At 38.3% G+C, this 24,353-nt stretch overlaps 2 protein-coding genes across 18 annotated transcripts in view; one reads left to right on the plus strand and one right to left on the minus strand.

Moving 5' to 3' along the window:
• SLC4A10 (solute carrier family 4 member 10) overlaps window positions 1-2,962 on the plus strand; it is a 275,630-nt gene extending 272,668 nt beyond the window's left edge. For 9 of the 17 annotated variants that reach the window (XM_070241885.1, XM_070241890.1, XM_070241886.1 and 6 more), the window contains one exon: window positions 845-993. Coding sequence is in view for 8 of the 17 variants with exons in the window: in XM_070241888.1 (XP_070097989.1) it covers window positions 845-911 (67 nt within the window). In the remaining 9 variants the exon portion in view is untranslated. Of the gene's footprint in view, window positions 1-844 lie in introns of all 17 variants that reach the window. The other 8 variants (XM_070241888.1, XM_070241894.1, XM_070241889.1 and 5 more) reach the window with 1 other exon arrangement.
• A 6,324-nt stretch (window positions 2,963-9,286) lies between these two features.
• Window positions 9,287-24,353, minus strand: part of DPP4 (dipeptidyl peptidase 4) — an 86,805-nt gene continuing 71,738 nt past the window's right edge. Inside the window, exons 22-25 of the mRNA XM_023623018.2 lie at window positions 22,556-22,620; window positions 12,598-12,670; window positions 12,251-12,324; window positions 9,287-10,425 (exon numbers count right to left, since the gene is read on the minus strand). Of these exons, the coding sequence (XP_023478786.1) occupies window positions 10,324-10,425; window positions 12,251-12,324; window positions 12,598-12,670; window positions 22,556-22,620 (314 nt within the window). The 3' untranslated portion in view covers window positions 9,287-10,323. The remainder of the gene's footprint in view (window positions 10,426-12,250; window positions 12,325-12,597; window positions 12,671-22,555; window positions 22,621-24,353) is intronic.

Below are 24,353 nucleotides of genomic sequence, written 5' to 3' on the forward strand. Positions count from 1 at the left end.
GCGGTTCTGCCCCTCTGGAAGCATGTACTCTTGGTGTGAGCTTCATGCAGATGAGCACATTATTTGAATTTTCCATGAAAACTGTCAACGTGAGAGTAGAAAAAGTGTGCATCAGAAGAATATAGAAAAAAAAAAAAAACAAAAATGGTAGAGTTGCATTACCAGCTTGCCCATTGAATAAAGTTCATTGGAGAATAGATAAAACATAAGCCGCTTGGGAATGAGTTTATTCTGGAAAGAGTGAGATGAAACATGGTTCCTTTGATGGACAGGGTGAGGGTTTGTCTGTGAAGAGACAGCACAGGTGTGTGGAGGGCAGCGTGTGGGGTGACCACCTCCTCCAGAGCAGTGGAGATGCGTCTGTCCTACTGACCAGGACCCAGTTCTCACCAAAGGTCAGGATACAGTCTATGCACAAAGGATGAGCCACTTGCAGCAGAGCCCAGAAATACCTGCTGCGACATCTTGTTTGTGTCATTTATAGTGTCAGTGCTATCTTAAGATGGGGCGTGACTGGCATTTTCAACAATCATCAGTGATTCATTTGGCCAGATGAGGACCTTGGTATTAATCTTGCATGCTTTTGGAACTGTTTTAAAAATGTCTGGGTTTTGTTTTCTGGTTTCTGTTTTTGAATTTCCCTCTTTCCGCAGTTCTTTGTTTCTGTCTCACGGAGCGCAGGGGGGTTTAATCGCTGCTATCTATCTATGCTTCGCAGCATGAAAGAGCAGTGCCTGAGGGCCCTTGTGGTGCTTTGGGGTTGATGGGTTTTGTGTCTGAGCAAGCAGATCTCACAGTAGCCATGCTAGATTGAATAATAACTTTCTCCTTTTTTTCCCTGTAGCATTGAAAGCCGAGAAGAGAAGAAAGCTGACTCAGGGAAAGGTGTTGACAGGGAGACTTGTCTATGACTTGATCTTCAATTTATTTTTCCATATACATGAGAAGAGTGCCACAATTATTAATAAAACTGCTTTGATCATGTATTGTAAATTCTGTCTCTAGTCCCAAATCCACCTTCATACTGTAAGTAGTGCAATACTTGTTTCATTTCTGTGTTTAAACTTCTGAGCCGTGAGACACCCTTATGAGCATATACAGTAGCTACTGCAAGAATCTCTGTGTTCCTTGCTGTATGTTAGACATTTGTAAACACTGGATTCTCATTGTCAGTTTACGAGAGCAATAGCTTTCTTAAAGAGATAAGTCATATTTACCTAGTTTGTATTTTCCTACTTTAGCGACCTGAAGATACCTGATAATTTCATTCAGAAGAATTTTGAAAGGTAGTCTTACTTCTTTTTATTTTTTATAGCTTAGCATTAGTGACTTATTTCCAAAGACCCAAATCAAAAAGTTAGTTTGAAAGCATTTTTTAATAATTGTATTTATGCATTTCCTTGATTTAATATGATACATTTAATACTTAAGAATTTATATGTAACTCAAACAAAGTCATTTGAAAAAATATATAGAAACGTGTTCACAACTTGTTTAAAAGAATCAGACACTAATGCAAAGGGTCAAGTAGTATTTGCTTAAAATTCGAGTTGTGGTTACGTGATCAAATACTAGGCTTGTATGAAATGCTTTAGAAAAACTTTGTAAGTTTTGTGAGATTTTCAATATAAACCTTTACCAGAAATATGCTGTGAAATTTCTCTCCCATTGACAACAAATGTTTTCCAAATAAACCTATTCTACACATACTCGTGGAATGCCACATGGTGAATCATTGTACATGAAATTCCACTCCTGTACAGTTATTCTGCTGCTAACGGTCATGTACTGCTTAATGCTGCTTTTGAATCATGTTCTAATGTTAGACTGACAGGTCTCCAATTGTAATTTTTTTCTGCAGAGCTCTTTTCCACTTTTTAATTTAATTAAATGCATGTTATAGAAAAATGATCTTTTAAGTGAAAATCTCAGATTCTGTTTGAGAAGGTTCTATAGCTATTTCAGTCCATAAGAAATAATCCATCTTTACTAAGCTTATATAAGAGGAAGTAGAGTTAAGAATTTTTGAGCATTACTAAAAATACAGTATTTCATTTCATTTTAGATGAATATGAAGGTAATAAAGATGAAATCTCATAGTGTTCTGGTTTCCTAAGAATGACCAGTGATCCTCAACCTTGTACTCTTCGGTGTCCAATTGTACAGTAATTCAGAGCCCTGTGACTTTTCCAAACTATTAATTACATATTCCGTATATGAGTATACATTAAAAATGAAAACAAATCCTCCTGTGATTAAGCTTATGAGAAAAATAAAAAGACAACAAAGCCTTTATTAGGTTCAACATTTTGATACCTTCTGAAAATTTTCCCTAACAATCTTTTAAGGAGCCGTTTCTTTTATGGAACATAAGCCTAAAAAATATAAGAAAAATTTGCAGTTAATAAAGTCTGTGTTTATAAATGCCAAGGAAAAATACAGAAGCTTTCCATTCCAAATGTGTTGCCTTTGTATATTTTATAATACAGATACTATACTGTAAGCGTTTCCATTGCTTCTTTATTTAGCTTAGCTGTTATGCCAGTCAGTCCCAAAAGCAGCCTCTTAGTGTTTTAATATATTAATAACTGTTCTATTAAAAATGATCATAGTGAATTAAAGCCTTCACATGATCAACTATTTGAATAAGCAATCATATCCAATGAAATTCTGTATTTCTGAGTATTTTTATAGTCCTTTTGTTCTTGTGTGAATTTTAATGCTATCCCTATGTTAATCCTAATATTTTGAAATCATATAAACTATAAGAAAAATGTAGTGTTCTATATTTCCTCCTAATTTCAGATTCCTGGTCAAAATTACTGAATATCTTGAATGTAATTTATTGCAAAGTTTAAGTAATGTGTAAATGTGACTAGGATATTGTTTTTCACAACTAAGAAATGTTATGTGGAAATAAATATTTATCCTAACTAATTTCCTTGAACATTTTAAATTGTGACACAAAGCGTCTTGTCTTTTTTTTTCTTGGTGTTAATCAGAAATCAATGTGGAACATTTTGATTGTTTGAACATAGCATTTAAATTTAGAGACCCCTGATATTAAGAAAACTTGGTGATGTAGACATTCCAAGAGTAGACAATTTGACCTTTATGAACAGAATATTATGAGAGCTATATTAGGATGTATCTCTTCAGTTTCCCAGAGAGCAGTGACTTGGGTGCAAATGGCGTTGCTCCCATGACCAGTAAAAGCTTCCAAGGTCATTAGTAGGATTTCCCATTATTAGAACTTCTTAGACTTCTGTTTTTACCCCTTAATGAAAAAGCATTCCCTGAAATTTGTCTCCTCCTTGTTTCCTACAATAGGTCAGATGGGACCATTATTCTTTTGTAGCCATCTGGCAGTACATTGTGGAGGTAATTGCATTCAGAACTCTAATGTTTTGGTTAGTACTTTTCTCTTGATTTGTGAGTTTACTTTGTAATTGCTACCATTTAACAGCTTTTGATATTGGGGAGTTTTTTCCTAAATATAATCTGAATATCTCCTTGGTATAGTTTAAACTCATAGCTTGAAAGAAGCTCTCCACTAATGAATCACAGGCAACTTGTATTTCAACACAATTCCTAGATCTTTTAGGATTTTTCTTGGCTCTTAAAAGTGTGGCTTGTTTTTTTCCTATCTGCACTGATCTGCCGCTGTTTCTGTTTAACTGTACCTAGTTTGCTCCTGGGCACTTGACTATTTTACTATCATTGCAAGATTGCTCTCCAAATTTTCCAATATATCTATCTCATATATTCATTCAATGAAATGAAATGAGATCACAAGCATTTGTAAATTTTATGAGAGTAATTTGGATAATATGATGATTCTCTAAATATCTACTTTGAAAGGCTACTTGTAATCAAGCCCCTTGAGGAAGCCCAGTAATCAAGGATTACTGGGTAATACCTTATTTTAGAGATCTCTTTGGGTGTTTTCCTTAGAAAGCTGCAAGTCACTGATATAACTGTCACTCCAATTCAGTTTCTATTGGTGTATTGGCTACTACCCTTTGTGCTGGAACTATGAAAATAGGACTGTGATCCTTGCTTCTAAGGGCAGAGTAACACATAGCTATAACATAATGTGATATGTATTGAGTTTGTTCTATGATGAAAGCCATGAATAACTCAAGGATGGAACTTTGAGTAGGGTAGAGTTTGAGGAAAATGTTATATAAGAGGTAGCATATGAATTAGGATGGAAATAGAGAAGGAAACCTACTCCAAGAACTGCAGAGATTCTCAAACACATGTCAGTATTGAAATAAAAACGAAATAAAAAAGTAAAGATATGTGGTGTAACTGGAGCCTGACATATTTGATGTATGGCATATTTGGAACCCAGAGAACAGCCCAATATGGTGAAGTGTTAGGAGAGTAGTGGAGACCAGTAAGAAAAGGTAGAAATACAAGTTGGAGACATTATAAATGATGTTAAATTCTATATTAGGACATTTGAACTTTATCCATTGAGAGTTTTGAGTAATGGAGAGGCATGAATTTTTGGAAAGATTAGTCTGGCAGCACAGTAGAGAATATAGCAGAAAAAGTGGAATCATTTCCTTAGGGATCTTTTACCCAGGATGACTGTCAGAGGCTCAAACCAAACTCTCTGTGAGTGGTCTATAAACTTTTGTTAAGATTGAAACCAAATAGGCTCAAGCATACTCCTTAGTTACTTAATAAGTAACTCCAGGCACATAGCTTTATTATCAATCCTTTCATGTAGAGCATTCCTTTATATAATACGTTTGGGGTTGTATTTGAAAAATGTTCTGGAAAGCACGGTATCAACAGTAATCCTAAGACTATTAAGGAACTCTAAGTGTAGTACAAAATTCAAACAATGGCTGGCTCCTATGAGTTCAGAAGCCACCTTTCACCTGCCCACTTTTTCATCCTACCCATCTCATCCATTCTTACCATAGATTTAGCTTTGTCTCTTGGTACTCTTGCCTTCTGGTGTGTGTAGAATCATAGATTTCTGCTATGTGACTTGTTTCTTCCATTTGTTTATAAGCTCCTTAAAGGTAGGAATAGTGTTTTATCCCTCGTTTGTAACTCTCCAGAGCCTAGTTCTATGCTCTGCTCTTTATACAAAGGCTGTGGACAGAACCATAAGTAAAACCTACAGTAGTCCCCCCTTATCCATGGTTTTGCTTTTCACTGTTTCAGTTTACCCACAGTCAATTGTAGTCCAAAAATATTAAATGGAAAATTCCAGAAATAAACAATTCATAAGTTTGTTTGTTTGTTTTGAAAAAGATTAGCCCTGAGCTAACTGCTGCCAATCCTCCTCTTTTCCCTGAGGAAGACTGGCCCTGAGCTAACATCCATGCTCATCTTCTTCTACTTTCTATGTGGGATGCCTACCACAGCATGGCGTGCCAAGTGGTGCCATGTCTGCACCCGGGATCCAAACCGACGATCACCGGGACGCCAAAGCAGAACGTGCACACTTAACCGCTGTGCCACCGGGCGGCCCCAATTCATAAGTTTTGAATTGCATGCATTTCTGAGTAGCATGATGAAAGCTTGCACCATCCTGCTCTGTCCCACCCAGGACTTGAATCATCTCTTTGTCCAAAGTATCCACGCTGTATATGCTACCTGCTCATTAGTCACTTAGTAGAGCCCTCTTGGTTATCAGATCCACTGTTGTGGTATCGCAGTGCTTCTGTTCAAGTAATCATCGACATCGTCTGCTCCTGACATCCAATCATTGAAATCTTAATGGCTCAATAATCCTCCTTCTGATGAATCATCAGGCTAATAGTAGCCTAACACTATGTCACAATGCCTACATCATTCATTCATTTCAGTTCATCCCATAGGCATTGTATCATCTCACATCATCATCATCATAAGAAGGGTGAGTACAGCACAGTAAGATATTTTGAGAGAGAGAGAAAGACCACATTTACGTAACTTATTACAGTATATTGTTATAGTTATTTTATTTTATTATTAATTATTGTTGTTAATCTCTTATTTTGCCTAATTTATAAATTAAACTTTATGATAGATATGTAAGTATAAGAAAAACATAGTGTGTATATATAGGGTTTGGTACTATCTGTGGTTTCGGGCATCCACTGGGGGTCTTGGAACGTATCCCCAGTGGATAAGGGGGACTCCTGTATCAGAAGATGCGCTGGTCAGTTTATTAAGAATGATTAAAGATCCAAAAAGGATTCTCACTGACGTGTCAGTATTGGAACAAAAGCAAATGCTTACTGAGCTCCTTCATGTGCCCAGCACCTGTGGACACAGAGACCTAAGGTGACAACCTGTATAATCTATGGAGTTATCAGACCAGGAGAAGAAGTTGAATAGTTGCAAATAGAGGGAGGAAAAAGGGGAAAGGAAGGTGCCAGGCATGGATTCAATGCCAGGGATAGTATATATATAAATCTTCACAGCAATGCAACAATTCTGTGAAGCAGATATTTTTGTACTTCTTTCAAATTAAGAAACTGGGGTTCAAAGAGGCTAAGTAGTGTTTTTTAAAATGTTTCTCACTGTGACTGGTGACCTGAGATTCTAAGCCATGTCCATCTAATCTCGGCTGCCATGCACTGAGTCTCTAGCAGGAGGCGATGTGTGACTGCCCTCCTCCATACCAAGGTATGCATTCTGGCTCATGCAACCAGAATCAGGTTCAGATGAGAAATATTTCTTCTATGTTACATTTTCTTTGTCACTCATCTTCCTGTGAGTAACATTGGAAACCAAACATACCCAATGAAATACCTTTTTTTGCTCACAAGTCATAAATATTATGACTTTAGATAGGAGAAACTTAATGGAATATTTAGGGTTTTGATTGTTTGATGGGTCACACTTCTCACCATACGTGCATTTTAAATAATCTGACAAATTTGAGATGATTGTTCAGATGAAAGATTATGTAGAACAAGAACTTTGATTGAGTTTGTTGAAGTTTAAAGACTGTAACACCAGAAATGACACCATTCTCAATTTAGCAGTAAGGGAATTATCTTTCTTTTTAATTCAAATTATTGAGTTTAAATATTAATATTGTCACAGATAGGTGACATGCAGAAAGATGATAAATTTCTACTGAGCGTGACATTGATCTTACTAATACTGTGGTCTGAGCTTTTCTTATGGGTGGTGACATTATGCTTTATTACCCACATTCATCTCTCATTCTCAACCATCTATATCCCTCAGACATCTTGAATATATACTCCAGATCATTCAGACACTGCTGAAGGATCTGTCTCAAATTTGGCAGAACAAAATTCTCTTACTTTAATCTATAAAAAAGCCATTCTTGTGTTTTGGCATGTTTTTCATTTAGAGCTTATTGGATCTTAAATATCGTACAAATCTAGTAGTTTTATAAATTGGAATCTCACATCAACTTAGAGAAACTTAGAAACAGCAGCAAATGCCAAGTGGAACTGGTAGCCTCAGTGACCACCTGTGCATAAGACAAGAAACACTCAGAACGACATACAGCCTGACATGATCATTGGTCTTTATGGTGGTGGCCTCCAGTCATCAAGATGCATTGAATTATGTTCTTTCCCTGCTATTTAAGAAACCATTTTTAGCAAGGTTTGCAATAAAAACTGTTCAAAAATAATTTTTAAAGTGATTTTCTGAAAGTCCTGATTAGAACTTAAAAAACAAACTTCTACATTCATATAAGAGATGTGAACACTTCTCCCTTCCTGTGGGGTCTGCACCCCTAGGCACTGGGGCACTCTAACAGGTGGTTTACAAAAGGAGTCTTAGCCATCCACGTACCTGCTGAGACTGCGGCTGTCAATGGCAGGGAAGTCTATAGCAGTATGATTAGTTCCTATGTTGCAAACTTTCCCTCAGATTTTTTCTCTAGTTTATTTGCCAATTTCTTTACCTTCCTTTTCAAATAAGCTAATTAAAAACTCTCATTGGAGAGTAAAATTTGTCCTATGTGGTTAAAATGAAATCTACTTTAACTTCAATCACATTATTACCATTTGAAACACTCATTATGTGAAAAATATGTGCTTGGATTTTTTATCACCTTTGGGCTCCAGAGAAAACATTTAGCAGGTTTAGAAACTAAAGGAACAATGAATTCATAGAGTTTTAGTATTTTACAATAGTTGCACAATATCAAGTCAGATATTGTACTATTAGATACCACACAATGGTCTTAATATCTGTATAATATTGGATATTGAACATCTACTATTGTACAAGGATCTTATTAATGCCTGTAGTGTATCTGATGTTGCACAATATCTGGTTTCAATTAAGATAAAAGGAGAATGTCTATTTAATTTGCTGTTATGACTATTAATTCAGTCCTGGATGTGAACATATGATCTATGACTGTTGTTTCTGGATATAGAACTCTGCAAAGATGTGTCAAGCTACTCACGATGATGGAACTATTTAGGAATAGACTTATGACAAGAGCCCTACAGGTTTGAAGGTTGGTTTATGGTTCCAAGGGATGAGTGGGATTTGAGCCTTAATTAAGGTGAAGCTACTCAATGGCATGCTCTGAAAATACGGTTGAAGCTGAATTTCACAATCCTCTGTCCATTCCTATGCATGACTCACTGGTCTCATGTTGAATTGATGGATGTTTTTCTATGTCTTCCATTTTTAGATTTTTATGCTTTAGCTCACTCTGTCTAGGGTAACTTTTTCCTGCAAATGGTCTGAAGCTAAGTTAAACTTCATTAAATCAATTTTTTTAAAATGAGGCCATTTTGCAAATAATTGAACAAAAAAATCGCATTTTCTCAGTCATCTAGCTGAGTTTGCTAGGCTCAGTTGAGCATCTGAAATCTTTGCTTTCATTAATGTGGTCTTTTCATTAATATACTTATGTCAATGAAAAATAATTAGTCAAACAAGTGATTGACTTTGCCTTTTTTTTTGCTTCTACTGAGCCTTCAGAGCTACCAAGATGATACTGTTGATATTATTTTTTCTTGTGAACCTCAGAATAGTTCCCTGTGATAAAACTATAAATTATGTATTATAAATAATAAAATTATTTTAAGTTGATTTTTCAAAAGCTATATATGTATGATAACAGAAATTGTATATGTATTAGATAAAAGCTCTATGAACTCCTTAATCTAACACATTTCTATGTATCTAGTTTTTTACAAAAACTGAATTCTCTCCATGTTTACAAGGCAGTCTGTGATAACAAGCAAAATAAACAAGAGCCTTTCTGGATAAACGTGTCCATATGCCAATGTGGTTTAGGTTTGATTCAAGACACAAAACTCATTACTTCTGGAAAAATGAAGGCACATTTATTAAATGACCAGGAGAAATTCCACAGTATGTAGAAAAGGAATAATAATACATAACTTTCTAGTTTACTTTCAATTTTTAAAAACAAGCGCAAGGAAGTTAAAATATTCTTTTAATTAAGATGCTCAAAGAAATGAAATAAGAAAAGTTGATGCAAGGGCTCCTTCAAGTTAGGATTTGCAATACAAATATTTTCATCTTTTAACAGGGTGAGCGGATGTGTTCACATCTCAGTTCCAAGCTGCCTCTTTCACTAGGCAACATCAGCATTTTTTAAAGCACATTTACAATGCGTTCCCATCACTCTTGCTGTGTTTTTGTAGCACCTATAGCCATAACTGGCACCTGGGGGCCTTGCATTGTTGGCAGTTTCCCTCTCATTTCTTTGGAGTCTATTCAACTGCTGTGGTTTTACTCAGAAGTCAGTGCTTTGCATATATGATTTCCTGAGACAGTTTGAATAGTCTTTCTCAGAAAACTGTGCCAGTCTGGCTGTGAACAGCTCTGCTCTGAGAGGAGCTGACAGTAGCCGGGTCGGGTCAGCGTGCTTGGATTCAGGTTCCTAGCCATGCCCTGCTAGCTTCTCTCTCTACCCTCCCTTTTCTTACTCCTGCTTCAGTGACATCGCTGCCCACGTTGTGCCATCCCTTTAAGGAAGAGAATAAGATTTGGTCTAGTCCAGTTAGAAAAAGTAAAATGCTGCCCAGGGAACCTATGCAAGGGTCCCATAGAAACAATTCATATTCATTGTTTCAGCAACTGATGTGGAAATTATTTTAAATAATAAACAAAATGAGACAATAATTCAAACTTCTGTAAGGTAATAATAATCTGTTGCAAAGGTAGAAGTCCCTACTTGGGGTTATAGATATGAAATTTGGAAACAAAGGCAACCTTAAATTTTTTCATTTGACTGTATTTCTTTTAAGATCATCATCTTGACAATGCAGTTTTGAGATAATGAGAATAAAAATGTCTTTTAATAAGCTTTAAATGGCATGCTGTTTCGAGGTGCTAATGTAAAGAGAAGCATTGTTGTATGAAGTGGCTCATGTGGGTATATATATGTTGGTGTGCTGTACTGCTGTCAATTCCATGGTCTTCATCTGTGTACCACTGGAGAGAGAGAGAAAAAGAGGTCGGAATTAGGAAGTCAGTTGTCTTTTCTCTTTTAAATTAATTCAGAGGAGCTCTTGAGCATATGTGGTATAAAACAGGATGTTTTAATTCCTGAGTCAGTTTATAAACTGAAATGTGATCAAAGAGGGTGTGTAATTTCCCCCGGAACGGTTCCAGTGCATGTTGTTCTGTCCTGCGGAAAGTCTCTGATTGTCCTTCGCAGGTGCTAAGAGAACTCACTGTGAATTTGGTTTTACTGCCTGGTGCTTTTAAGGATATGTATATTCTAATTAAAATATCCAAATCCATTTGGTTTTACTGCCCAGTGCTTTAAGGATGTGTATATTCTAATTAAAATATACAAATCCATTTGGTTTTACTGCCCAGTGCTTTAAGGATATGTATATTCTAATTAAAATATCCAAATCCATTTTCAAATTTGACTCAAAGGACACTTAGAGTCATGTCATGGATAGGAAGGGAATATTTACCCCATTAGGCCCACTAGTTTTAATTAAGTGTTATCAAGTGTCAAATTGCCCCTACACTACAGTAAGATAAATTGTATTAAAATAAATGTTTTTTTAAAAGCAATGTTTCCTAATATATATCACTAAGAAACTGGAAAAATCTATTTCAATATCCCATATATATGTTTAACATAAGTGAAGTCAAAAGTCAAATGCATTATTTGCCAACACTTACATTTTTCACTGGAATTTTTTTATCTGTATGTCTGACATTTATGTAGAAAGAGTTGATGACCTGAGGCAAAAATTTATCAACTCATACAGCATTAAACAAGTGGGAAGGCAGTGCCAGGCAAACGTATATTATGGAGACATAATTTAATTAGACAATTTTTAAAAGTTAATTTATCATGTCTTTTGCTTGAATAGTGGGGGAAAAAACCCCTCAGCCTCTTATAAGAATCTAACCCAAAGGATATAAACCAGGTCTTTTTTGTATGGAAAGACTGTCCCACTCCTACACAGCGGGCACCGTTTGAACTGAGCACAGAGCAAAGTGTATATGTTAGAAGAAAACGAGGAAAAGTAGGCTTTTCTAGCTAATACAGACAATTATTTTACACAAAAATATTTAGTGCAACACACATAAATATACATATAAATATGCATATATACATCTGTATATATACATATATGTGTACATGTGTATATATGTATAAAATACATGTGTATATATATAAAAATATTTTTTCTTAATCTGTAAAGGTCTAGTGCAGAAAATGAATTTGACTTAATACCTACAAACATCCTTCTGTATAGGCAACAACAGCTCTAACATTTCTGACTTTATAAAACAAGCCTAATTGTTTATTGCCTGTGGTTGTTCAACGAAAGATAACATGGCAATTGCAAAAGCCGAAGCATACTGATTATTAATATCCCACTGTTGTTAAAAACGGCTAGTAATACATACTAGACAGAAATTGATTTTCATTTGAGCTGAGCTATTATCATGCTGTTTTCACTTTAGAATTACTCTGCCACACATTTACTGAGTGATTACTTTTGAATCAAAATAGGGAAAGATTGAACACTCACATAAATAGGAGAACAGTGTTCTGACACTCCCAGGATACACAATATTGTGCTTCTCAATCCCAACTCTCTAATATTATTGAATGTTACTCTGTATATGGTTCAAGGATATCACTTCTCCAACTTCTCATTAGATAAATTAAAACTCTTTTAATTCTTTCCTGTCTCCTGGGACCTCTGTGAGGAGAAGTAGCCCAGAGAGGGGAAACCAGACCCCACCAGCAAGTTCCCTCTCCTTGCACAAAGTTTTGCTATACCATTGCCTGGAAATCCACTCCAGCATCCACCAGGGCTTTGGAGAGCTGCGCTGACTGCTGAAAGTGGACGTTGTCTGCAGGGAGAGAAAGGAAACATCAAGTAACTAATAGCCGCTCCAGTTTTCTCATTTTCTCACATGGAAGGGTGGGAAAGGCACAAGAAGAAAGGGACTGTTTGAAGTTCTAGGACTCAGCATCCCATTTAGCCCAAGACAAGTGAGTTGTGGAAAGCAACACTGTTTTATTGAAGTAAATGTAACAGTCTTGCCCCTCATGCTTTTGTTTTGTCAGTAGTGAAATTGCAAACCTGTCTGTGATACTAAAAAGTCTAATTAACTGAAACTCACCATCTGCTGTTCCATGAATAAGGAGGTACTCAACTTGTTTAAAATTTTCAGCTCTGCTCATGACTGTTGAATTCTGGAATTGGGAAAAAGAATGTCATTATTCAAAAAAAGATCTGCCATAAACTGATTTTTCACTTCAGTTTACAAAATAAAATGTTTTCAGCTGGGGCCCCCTTTGATACAAAATATAGCAAACCGATATTCAAGCAAATGCTGTCTCCATGCATGGCAGAATGCACAGCATGCCCTGAGCCTGGGAGGCAGGACTGGAGAGAGAGGATGCCACATCTTCCCTGCACATGCAGGAAGAGGGCACCTGCCACCCAGGCTGCATGCAAAACCCCTTGAGCCCCAGATCCCAGATTGGCTTTGTCCTATGCATTAGCACAGGGCAGAGTCTCATATTAGCAATGTATGTTCCATGGGCTTATGCTGTAGTTCAGCCAAAAAGTGTATTGCCATGGCAACCATGTGTCACATGGTGCCATACATGCTACATTTCAAAGAGCCTGTACATAGCATTTGCAACTAAACATACTCTGCAATATGTCATATGAACTTTGGTCCACATTGCTAGGCTCCGAATGAGAAGCAAGCAGTACCTCTTTTGGAACAGATGTTTAAAACCTAGTCAAATGTAACATATGGGAGGGGAACGGGTGAAAAAGATCAAGGATGGCCTTAGAAAATCAGTGGGTTGTTGTTGTCGGCCTCATTCTATATTGGGGAAAATGTTACTGGAGTGAGTCATTCCAAGTCAGCCAGGGAAACAGGACCAAAAGGGTGGGGGGTGGGGGCGGGTTCAGCTTTTTGGAGATTGCTTCCTGGCCTCAGTCAGGTAGGACTTCTAGAATGAGGGTAAGATCTGGGATGAAAAAGCTTTTGAAAGCATGGAACTGGTCATCTGATCTTAATTTGGGGATGTTTGCAAAGTTGGGGTGAAGGTAAAAATGTCACAGAGACATTGTAGTGCCTTTGGGAGGGGGTGAGCTGGAGTCCGCTTCTATTGCCTAGTTATGTGTTGGAAAGAGGAAGGGCCAGTAGCCTCTCTATGGATTTAAAATCAGCCAGCTAGAGCTGCAGCATCTTGGTGAATCAAAGTCAACTTTAAGAGCCAAGGTTCGTATTTTGCAGATATCTTTGTAGCTAACATGAGCTTAATATTTTTGATGAGAACCCTGATGGTCTGGCAGGAAAGGGATGGGGCTAAACTCAGAGTGCTTGTATTCTAGTCCCCACTTTAATATTAGTGAGCTGTTCACCTGGAGACATGCTGATGTGAGAATGCTGTAACACAGTGTTTCTGGGAAAAAAAAATTCTGTCTACAACTTTCAGGACAGAGTCACCCAATGTGTTTCACTTGACTGAGGCTCCCAAGGTCAACTTGTCCTGGAAAGCCTTGAGCAAATGCCCTCCCATTCCTGTGTAGGCTGGATCCCATTTGTCCTGACCATATTGCATTTCTGACCCAAATTGAGAATTCACCCATGAACTTTCAGAATAAACACCTAGGACTCACTAAAAGTCACACTTTTATTTTACTTTATTTTTAGGAAATATTTTATCTAGTGTGATGTCCCAGATAAACCCATCCATGTATGAATCCACCCATCCACCCATCCATCCCTCCATCCCAATTTTACCCCATTCATTCTTCCATCTATTCACTCATTTTTTTCATCTAGTCAATCAATTTTTATTTGTCATATACCCTAATATACAATAGAAAGGGATTTGTCTATATTGATCATCATTCTTAGCGTCTAATAATCTAAATATCAATTAAATGAATAAATGAAAGAAATTTAAGCACTTATACTGTTCACTGTATTCAGTCCTAGTTTTGCAGAGGCAAGTAGTAACAGCTAGCAGAATAAAATACTCTCTTTCCAAAATTTGCTGAGACATGTTTTTCCCACTTTCAACCTATACACCAGGCCATTCACAATAATAACTAACATTTATTGAGTGTTTACCTTATGCTAGTCACTGCCAAGCATCATAGAGGATTTATAAACAGCACTGTCCTATTTAATCTTCATAACATTCCTGTGAGATAGGTCTATAGCAATCCTACTTTCTACATAGAGACACCGAGATTCAGAAGTGAGTAACCTGAACCAGGTTCCATCTGTAGGAAGCATCAGAGCTGGACATGAAGTCTGACGGGAGAACCCCTTTTACCTCCTATGCTGCTCACAATGTGGTCTTGCCGCAAAGGAACAGTGAGAAATCACTTGTTAATTAACTGTCCTGGAATTTGTAGTACAGAAATACTCTGGGAATCCTTTGGTTCCTGTGTCCCCATGGCTTCTCAGACAATTAATCAGAAGGGAGCGGTCTGCATAGCCCTACAAGATTTGGGAGGCGTGTTTTCTGAATGTGCAGCTGATGGCAGAGCGTAAGACAGCAATAGAACCCTGAGTAATTTTCCGCCCTTAAGAGAGGAAAGGGTCAACATCAATCTCCCTAAAGGACAGTGCAGGTTCTAAGCTGGAGACAGCAGAGGGTGGGGCTTGAACACTGACAGTGAGCATTAGTAATCGGAGCCCCAGGCCCTGGAGCCCCCGTTAGAGTCCCCCTTGGTGATCCTTTCTGCTGGTCTTGCTCTCAGCCTGTGCTGACTGCACCGCTGTTTCCTCCACCTTGTTTCTCCCCACATTAAATCTAGCTCTTTGCTTGCCAAAGATCATCAACTTTAACACCCAGATCTGACCCAAATATACAGCTGCGTCACCTCACCTCCGAAAGCCTCATGAGCCTCCCTGGTTTGGCAGCTTGAACAGCAAAAGCTGCTCCTACAACCTCCCTAAGCCATAAAACTGAGAAATGTCATTGAAACATAGAGTAATAGTTAGGAGACATATAAATACGCAGGACAGTTAGCAAGGAATGTGATAACTACTGGAGTTTGGACCAAAACAGTTTCTGGCTGCCTTTTTTTTTTCTTAAATGGAGTGAATACAGGCTGAAAGAAGACAATTTTTATAAACAAGTAAAACCCTGAGCCTAAGATAAATGTTGTGATGTACACACTGTAGCTGTGATGAACTAGACATGGTGAGAAATGCAACATACTGAGAAAAAGACGAAAACTGTGATAAAAGTGTCATGATGCAAATTGTTTTACATTAACAATATTACACTACAAAGAAAGAAAGACAAATACTTTAATGCAGCAAGAGAAAAATAAAACAAAAGCTTCCCCTGCAACTGCAAGATAAGTGTGCCATTTCCAATGCACACTTCCCCCTGCTCGCTGGCAGAAGCCTCAAGGAGACCTCTCTGTGCAAGGGAGACAGGCAGCCTGGAGGCACACCCCCACTGTCAGGCTCTCAGGCTGCAGAGAACATCTTGTTCCCAGAGAGATGCAGCTGTGGCACCTTGCCTCTGGAACCACCCCTCATTCCCCACTAGACTGAGCATCCTGGCTTCTCAATCAAGAAAGACCCTTGACAGTCCACTGTATGGGGCACTTTAGCCTGCGAAAGGCAACAGCCAAAGCCAGTGAAAGAAATGCATGCATTAATTTATGGTATGATTAATGATCTGAAATAATTTAATTGTGCTATTTTAACCCACCAAAATAGGATAATCCCCATTCGATGGAAACCGAAATAAAAAAGGAAATGGATGACTAAGTTAGAAGCCGAATAGTCTATCACCAACTACTAAAAAGGAAGCTCAGAGTGATAAATGGGCAAGGATGCAATGGTGGTGCAGTTGGCACTCTCCCGAGGCTAGAAACTTCCGGAGAGCCCCGCTGCCAGCAACAGTCTGGCAAAGCAAAGTGGGAAGGATTGGTCCAGTGGCAGTGCCGATTCCACAGCATCTCTGCGAGGAGCTTTTCCTTCAAACCCTAAGAAGAACCATCTGTAGCTGCTTGTTGGATCATGCTGGTTCCTCAGTTACCTTCCAACAAATAAATCTTTGTATTTTTGAAATAAAAGAGAGCTGATAAGAGTGGGGAAGTACTGTGAGAAACAGAAGGTCTAACAATTTTTAAGCTACCCTTTGTGCCATCTAGGAACCATAAGGACAGTTTGCTTTCTCAGGATAATGGTGGCAGCTGCCATGTTTTGAAAGCTTGCTTCATGGCAGGCACAGGTGTCTCATTTAATCCTTTCAATAACTGTGTGAGGTAGGTTTTACTGTCCCCATTATCTAGATGAGGAAACTGGGGTTGAGAGAGGTTAAGTAACCTCCCCAAGCTCCTACTGTGAGTAGTGGTGAAAGAGAATTTGAATACAGGTCTCTCTAACTCCAAGGCCCATTCCCCTGAACATCATAGTCCAGCGTTCCTTCACCTCACAGCCAAACAACTCATCACCATTTCCAGGCTCTTGTGGAAAGAGCAAACAGTCACTAGTGTAATGGACAGCCCAGTACTTCAGTGAGATATTATGAGTGCACTGACTTGCTCTATGCATTCTCCCACTTGCAACCAAAGCCTCCTAAATAACATTAAATGATGCTATTTTGGGAAGCACCATTAATGCCACAGAAAACAGAGGCCACAGAAACTTTTTAAGAAAAAATTAATTCAACCCACTATATCAGATGTTTTACTTGTTTACGTCTACCAAACAACTGTACCCGTGAGATGCCAAGGAAAGAGCTCCTATCAACCCGACAGGGGGCTCTACCTCAGGCCTCACCAAGCAACACTGGCTTCTTTAAAGATCACACAGCAGTCAACATTTTATCAGCACTCAACAAACAAGTTAAGGTTTGGCTTAAATCTGAAGGTCTCTCTCCCTTTGGCATATTCTGGGATAATAGAACAAATGTCAAATCAGTACAAGATGGCATATTTACAAAATTGCACCCTGTTTTGCATAACCTAACGATGCAGCAGTTCTTAAGGATTGAACATTTCAAATCTGCTAGCAGAAGACTGCCAAATCTATGACTGTTTCATACACTTGCCAAAAGCCTATCAAATTTTGAGCAAAATGCAAAATAAATCTCCTCTACAAGTTAAATCAGTCCCTTCTGTGTGTTCCAGGCTGCCCTCTTCTCTTGGCAACAAGGCTCAGGACTTGGGCCCCATTTCTCCTGCCCTTGATCTTATCCTTCTCTCTGCATGTTCATAAGCCCACTCCCTCCGCAGTCGTGTCCTGCCTCGTTGGCCACCATTTGGCCTGCCCTTCCCCCAGCCCTCCCTTGTGCTATCCCTTGGTTCATCGGACCTGCTTCACAAATCCCTAGGAAACCAGCTCTACCTGCTATTCCTGTGTCTTCTGTGCTGCTCTGCCTCGTCCCTCTGTGCAACCAGCAGAGAGCATCTACGCTCTTCCTCTCCGTCTTCCTAAATCTTTCTCCACTGGCTTCAGATAGGTGCCCTCTCCCTTTCCTAACTCTCAGTATCTATATGTTATATAACATGCTTGTGCCTCGGTTTCTGTGTCAGTCAAATGGAGATAATTAGAGCATTTATTTCAGAGAATCTGAGAGAGACTTGAACCTAATAGTCCATGTAAAGAGCTTAGAATAATCTCCTGCTGTAGAAGCAAGCACTTAATAAATTAATGGAAAAATAAATGAAATAAATGAAACTGGATCCCCCTGGTTGAGAGGAGTCGCGGGAAGGTGAACCTCTAACTTCTCGGCCACTTCCCTTCCCTCCCTACCTGCTCGGAAGGCGCAGAATTCCTGGGGCTCCATAGTCACAATTTGGAAACCACTGGTCTTTTTCCTACATATTGACCACTTCATCATACTTAAGTTCATGTTTTATTACCTGCTCTCTTTTATTTCTCGCCAAAAACTTTGTGTGCATGCTTTGTCTCACCAACAAGGTAACAATCTTCTGAACAATTAAGACACGACGCACCTTGAATGGGTGAATGAAAGTCTGCCACCTGTTAATACTTTTTGTAGGTTTGACTAAAAGATCTGTGACCGACCATGTGAGAGATCATTCATCAATGTTAGTCTGGAACCCACTCCTCAAGGTGTGCCCACAGTTGCTATTTTCTTACTGCTATTAGGGGTGAGGGTTATCTCTTTGGCTATCTGATTCCTTTGCTCAAATCTGTCACCATTTCTGTCGGCTGTGGACTGAGACTTATTGTAGAAAAGAGCTACACTGCCTATTAGCTCTGATTTGTCACTCCTCCACTTTGGCTGCCTACTTAGAGTTTCTGGGACCAGCTCCTTGGAGTTTTAGGGAGATGAACGTCTTCCTTCTTCTTTGAGTTCCTGGCATTCTGTAAAAGTGCTCCTGCCTTGCAACTTGGCAGTAAGTGGGTGATTATCTACAAAAAGATCCTTATGGAGTCACTGTTTAGGTCACTGCATTGGGTCCAAGCTGTAGTTCCAGGGTCCCCTATTTTAAATGGAAGCTTTGTAAGAATAGGAAAAGGCATTTGCTTTGGCTGGATAGAGCCCCAGAGGTGCATGCTTTAGTGAATGGAGCATAGACTAGCTTTCAGCAGTGCACAAGCTGAACAACTACACATGGCATCCCTGCCAGTTCCATTGGCATTTACAAATGGTTCCTCCAAGTCCCTTTCCTAAATGGTAAGTAGGACCTTCATTTCACAAAATGTGCTGCTCTTGGTGATGTGGGTTTCTTCAAATTCTTTCAAATCTGGGTCATCAATGACCTAATAATGAATCCTTTTTCTCATTTGGGTTTTATTAAAAATTGTATTCTCCTCCGAAGGCTGTAATTTGGCTACTGTATCAATGATGCTTTAGCTTGAAGAAAGGACAAAGATCAGAGCCTTGGTTATTACACACTTTGGGCATTCCCATCCTGGATGTGCTGCGGAGAGTCAGTCGGCCAGATTAAATGTGAATCATGTTCAAAATATTTCCTTCTGACCCATGGAAATGCATAGGGCAGTGAAAGCATCAAGGAACTGTCTTCTTTGTCTTTTCAAAGAGGGTGAGGAGGGAGGGAGGGAGAGAGAGAGAGAGAGAGAGAGAGAGAAAACAACTTGGGAAAGAAAAGTAAAAGAAAATGGGGTCCAGAGGGGCAGCTGGGGCCTTGGAGGAAAATAGAATCTTTGAATGTATTCTTGCCAGAGACAAAAGCACAGGCTCATTTAAAAAACAAAGGAGGGCAGCTTTATTCTAAAGCCTGCTGTGCACCAAATATAGGCACTTAGATTCAGTTCTCCACATTCCGAGGAAGCAACTTACCAGGGTGGAAACAATTCAGTTAATGCATTTGCCTCACTTTCTCCTGCCCACCTTAACTATCGCCCACCCAAATAATTCCTCTGAGCAACACATTGGGAACCTTTAGCTCCCTGGTACTGGCAGTTTTAATGTGTCCATTGCCAGCAATGAATTTTGTGCCAAGAAAACCCGACTCCTGGCGTGGAAGGATTAAACAGTCCTCGGGTACCATCTGTGCAGTGAAGTGAAAGAGTGACTTTGTGCACCCAGTGTGCGTGTGTTGCCATTGGCAGTAGGAAGTGACTTCTATTTACACGACCACCTTACGCAGCGAACACCTAAGGGGAAAGATGAAAATGGCCACCACAGTGGGGGGCTGAGTTAGGGAGTGGGGGATGTGTGTGGGAATGAGGAGCCTATGGGACAGTCTAGAAAAAGATGCAGGTTGAAATGGCAGATTAAAACTAATGGTCCCACACAGGGAGGGCTAGTTGTATAGCAAACACCCCGTTGGCTGATATTCATCGAGGGAAGTAGGCTAGGTGCCGTGGACTTCCTCAGGTGTCAGGGTTTGGACTTGACTCTGTGCCTGCAGGTTCAAAGACTTTTCAGAATGGGATTTTTTTTTAACTCATCAGAACTTTTGACTCATCATCCACCAAGTTCCTAGAGTCAGGGTTAGGGGCGTGGGCGGTACACCTCTGATGTTTCAGGAGTTTTCAGTTCTTTGGGATATCTGAGAAAGCCCTTCAGTAACCCAGCAGATACGGCATACCATTGGAGGGGTGGTTTACAAATTTAAGCATCCTGGTTGGGTCATAGACAAGAAAATTCCAGCTGTAAAATGGGAGAAATGATGAAGACATAAAATTTTTACAATAATGTTTCCCTTCAGAAAGTTTTTAAATTAAATGAGGAAAGGTTTTAAGGTTTATACTTCATACTGGGTAATCCAAAGAATACATTGTTAAGTAAAGCCTTGAAGCTCACAATACTGCAGAGGGGGAAAAGGGAGCACAAAATAAGTATGAGTCCGAGATAGATAAACTGAGGATTAAGACATATATAAGGAAAATGTCATGGGAGTCAAAAGGGGAGGCTAGTCACTGGAAGAGCAGTACAAGTTTCCTAACAGATGGAGACGGAGGGGAAATAATATTCTAGGCAGAAGGAGCAGAGGACAAAGGCACTAAAAGAGAAGGCCTAGGAATATTCAGAGAAGATTGAACACGCAGGTAAACTGGATCACTGTAACAAGGTTACAATGATGAAAGAATGAAGGCTGGACGTAGTTGAGTCCACAGGAAAAGTCCACAAGAGTGTGATGGGTAGGGGTTAATCTCACAGCTCTGTGTGGTGCAGACTGGGATGGAGAAAGAAAGCTAAGGGGAGACAAATTGGATTATTATAAAAGGAGATAAGTCATGTGACAGTGGCAATGTGGTTACAAAGAAGGGAAAAGATGTCTAAGATAGCTTACTGGACATGGAGGAGAAAGAGTGGGAGGAATTGAGTCCAAAGTCTTATGTGGGACAATTAGCAGAAATGGGGACAATCGGATTATGGAACTGCTTTGTCCCATAATATAAGATCATTTGTGCACCTCACTTTACAGGTTGTTACTTTTCTAGCTTGATCGAAAAACAGAGATGAAAACACACATGCAGCACAAACACAGAAACATACCTCTCTTGCCTCTCCCCTCATGAGCCTTGCTAAATAAAGCTGAGAGTAAGGGGTAAAACTAAGCTGTCTGCACTTATCCTACAAAACTATAAATTTTGCTTGTTTTATTGTGCTTTGATCAAATCATTTCAGAATCCATAGTAATGATGACATCTTACAAAAACGCACAAATATTGCTCAGAGCAATGTATTAATATGCAGCCCATGTATTGAGAGTTGTGGCACAGATAAGAAATTGTGTTCTTAAATTATTCTTGTTTTTGTTTTCTTTCTTTTTAATTCACTGTCCTGGGAAGAGTTTTGAATTTCCTTTGGAGAATGTAAAGGTCAGATGATTTGTCTTGTCATCTGTAAGTTTCTGGGTTTTCAACTAACATGACAGATAGAATCAGGAAAGTTTTGGAAGGGCCAGCCTGCTAGAAGGGTCCCTAGTACTTATGCTACACTTCCAGCTGCATCAGCTCGACACCAAAGAGAGTGCTCTGGCTTTGCAGTGGCATCCACACTAGCACATGGGGCTGCCTGTGATAGCTGCACCCAGCCCATATTTCCAGTGCTATAGCCCATCTGCAGAGCAACCTACCTACTGGTCCTCCCATCAGGCAACTAGCCTGTTGGATGTTACTCAGTAATTTGGGTTCAAGGACTTTTCAGGGTAATGCCCAACTGTACCTATTCCTCACCTGCTTTACTCAAATCTTGTGTGAGAAAAACTGTACATATTTAGCTATGAATAAGAAAATTATAGGCTTGTATATACATCTTAATTATGATAATACCATAAAAGATTTTAATATATAGTTAAAGGTTTAGAGAGTCTTCTGGGCTCTAAAGGAATATGTTGAATTTGACATGTTTTCTAAACTGAAATTCTTATAATTAAAGTAATTATCTGGTGTTGCTTTGTATTTCCAAATGAATGCATATTGTGACCTATATAGCATACGATAAAGATTGTAATTATGCAGAATATAGTAGAGGAAGCTATTGGAGTATCTCTAAACCACCTGTGTTATTTCTTTTTAACAAGAATTTTGTTGGAAATAAAAAATATATATTTTCTAGAATAGATACACTTAAAAATGTTCTTAAGCCACTTATAAATAGGTTATAACACGGATCTAGTTCCTCATCTCTTACCCTGTAATGGTCAAGATTGTCTTCTGGAGTTGGGAGACCCATGTAACGCTCTGTGTATATTGAGTCTGTGATGGAGAAAAGAAACAAACTTAATTCATACAATAAAAAATTGTCTGTCTTTTACTGGGTTACTTTATGTTTCTTTGTATGTCTTAACTTGTGCATGGGTCTATAGTGTTACCCTCAGAAATATCTCCTCCAGATCATTTTTATTTGGCTTGTTAATGCAGCCAGACTCCTGCCTTCCCACGCTGAGCCCTAGCACATCCCCACTGAGCCCCTGAGATGAGGGCAGAGGGAGATCAAACCAGATGATCTAAAACCCAACCAACAATGCACCTGCAGAGAAGTCACATGTGAAGTGCTAAGAGGTAAGGACTCTACATTATCATCTGACCCTCTGGAAGAATCTTAATTCGAAATCGCTTAAGGCCTCAATTGTCTTGAAGTTTTTGGTCTTGACACAAGTATATGTCCTAATTTAGGATACTCTCTTTCCTTTTGGAAACCCCTCATAATGTTCAATTACTAGCTGCTTACTTAAATCATATTTTTTTTTGGCAGGTTGAAATTCACCATAATGAAAAGAGAGAATTCAGTTTATCACTTATTTGCTGTATAACCCCCTATTGACTCAGCTACTTCATCATAACACAAGTTAAACATTTGTTTTCTCTCATTTTGTGGAGAGGCCTCAGTGTTGGTTATAACAGTTGAGTATTGTGAAACAGATTCTATTAGTATCTGTCTACTGAAATGACATAAGCTCTTGTATCTATAAATATGGCAGAAAAACATATGCATTATTAGTTTTGTTATTTTGTATAATTAAACATATTTTTGCCCTATTTTTAAAAAATTAAATCATATATCTCCATATATTCTATAATATATATCATATATATGATATAATATATATGTCATGTATATGATATATATCATATAACATATATATCCTAAAATATCAGTGAGAAAATTTACTGTGGCTGAATTCCAGTATAGCTTTAAAAATCTGAAATAACTGTTTTGAAAGATGCCCCTTTAAATGACCAGATTATGGTAATTAAATAAGCATAAGAACAATATGTTGCCATTGTGCTATTTACGTTAATGGCTGAATTTCACTGTAATTATACAAACATATTAATACTTATCTCATTAATTTTTTAAATGAATATATCATCTAAATAACCTTTAGCAAGATTCTGACTCTTTTTGAATGACTGGCATTGTAGATTAAAAACTTACATTGATAATGAGTGTTAGTTGTTCCACATATATTCTGTATGTCATTTCTATGGAAATCAAAACATTTTCCTCCAGAAAGAGTAACAGCAATATTTTATCATTTTGATTAAAATGAATACAGACTATATGTAATTTTACATGTCTAGAGGACCCTAACATAGAAAATATAATATTTTAAAAGACACTTTAAAACATAAGATCTTCCTAAAATCCACATATCTTTTAACATTTAAATATGAATAACTTAGGTTGTACATTTGATAGGGGGAGAAATGGCCTTTAAGGGCAAAATAAATTTTCCCCAGACACAGACTTTAATTCTTCTTATCCTAGGACCCAAAACCCCTTTCTTATTCTGCCAACCAGGTTTACACAAGTAAGAAGATCTGAAATTTTAAAAATAGCATTTAAAAAATGCATAATGCAGTTATTGTAGACTTTTATAAATATGCTTTGACATACATTTACATAATCCTTCTATCTGATCTTTGAGTAAAATTGTTCAAATTTATACATATATAAGAATTCTAGAAACTTCTTATATGTTAGG

This window comes from Equus caballus, chromosome 18 (assembly GCF_041296265.1).
Source record: "Equus caballus isolate H_3958 breed thoroughbred chromosome 18, TB-T2T, whole genome shotgun sequence".
NCBI lineage: Eukaryota > Metazoa > Chordata > Mammalia > Perissodactyla > Equidae > Equus > Equus caballus.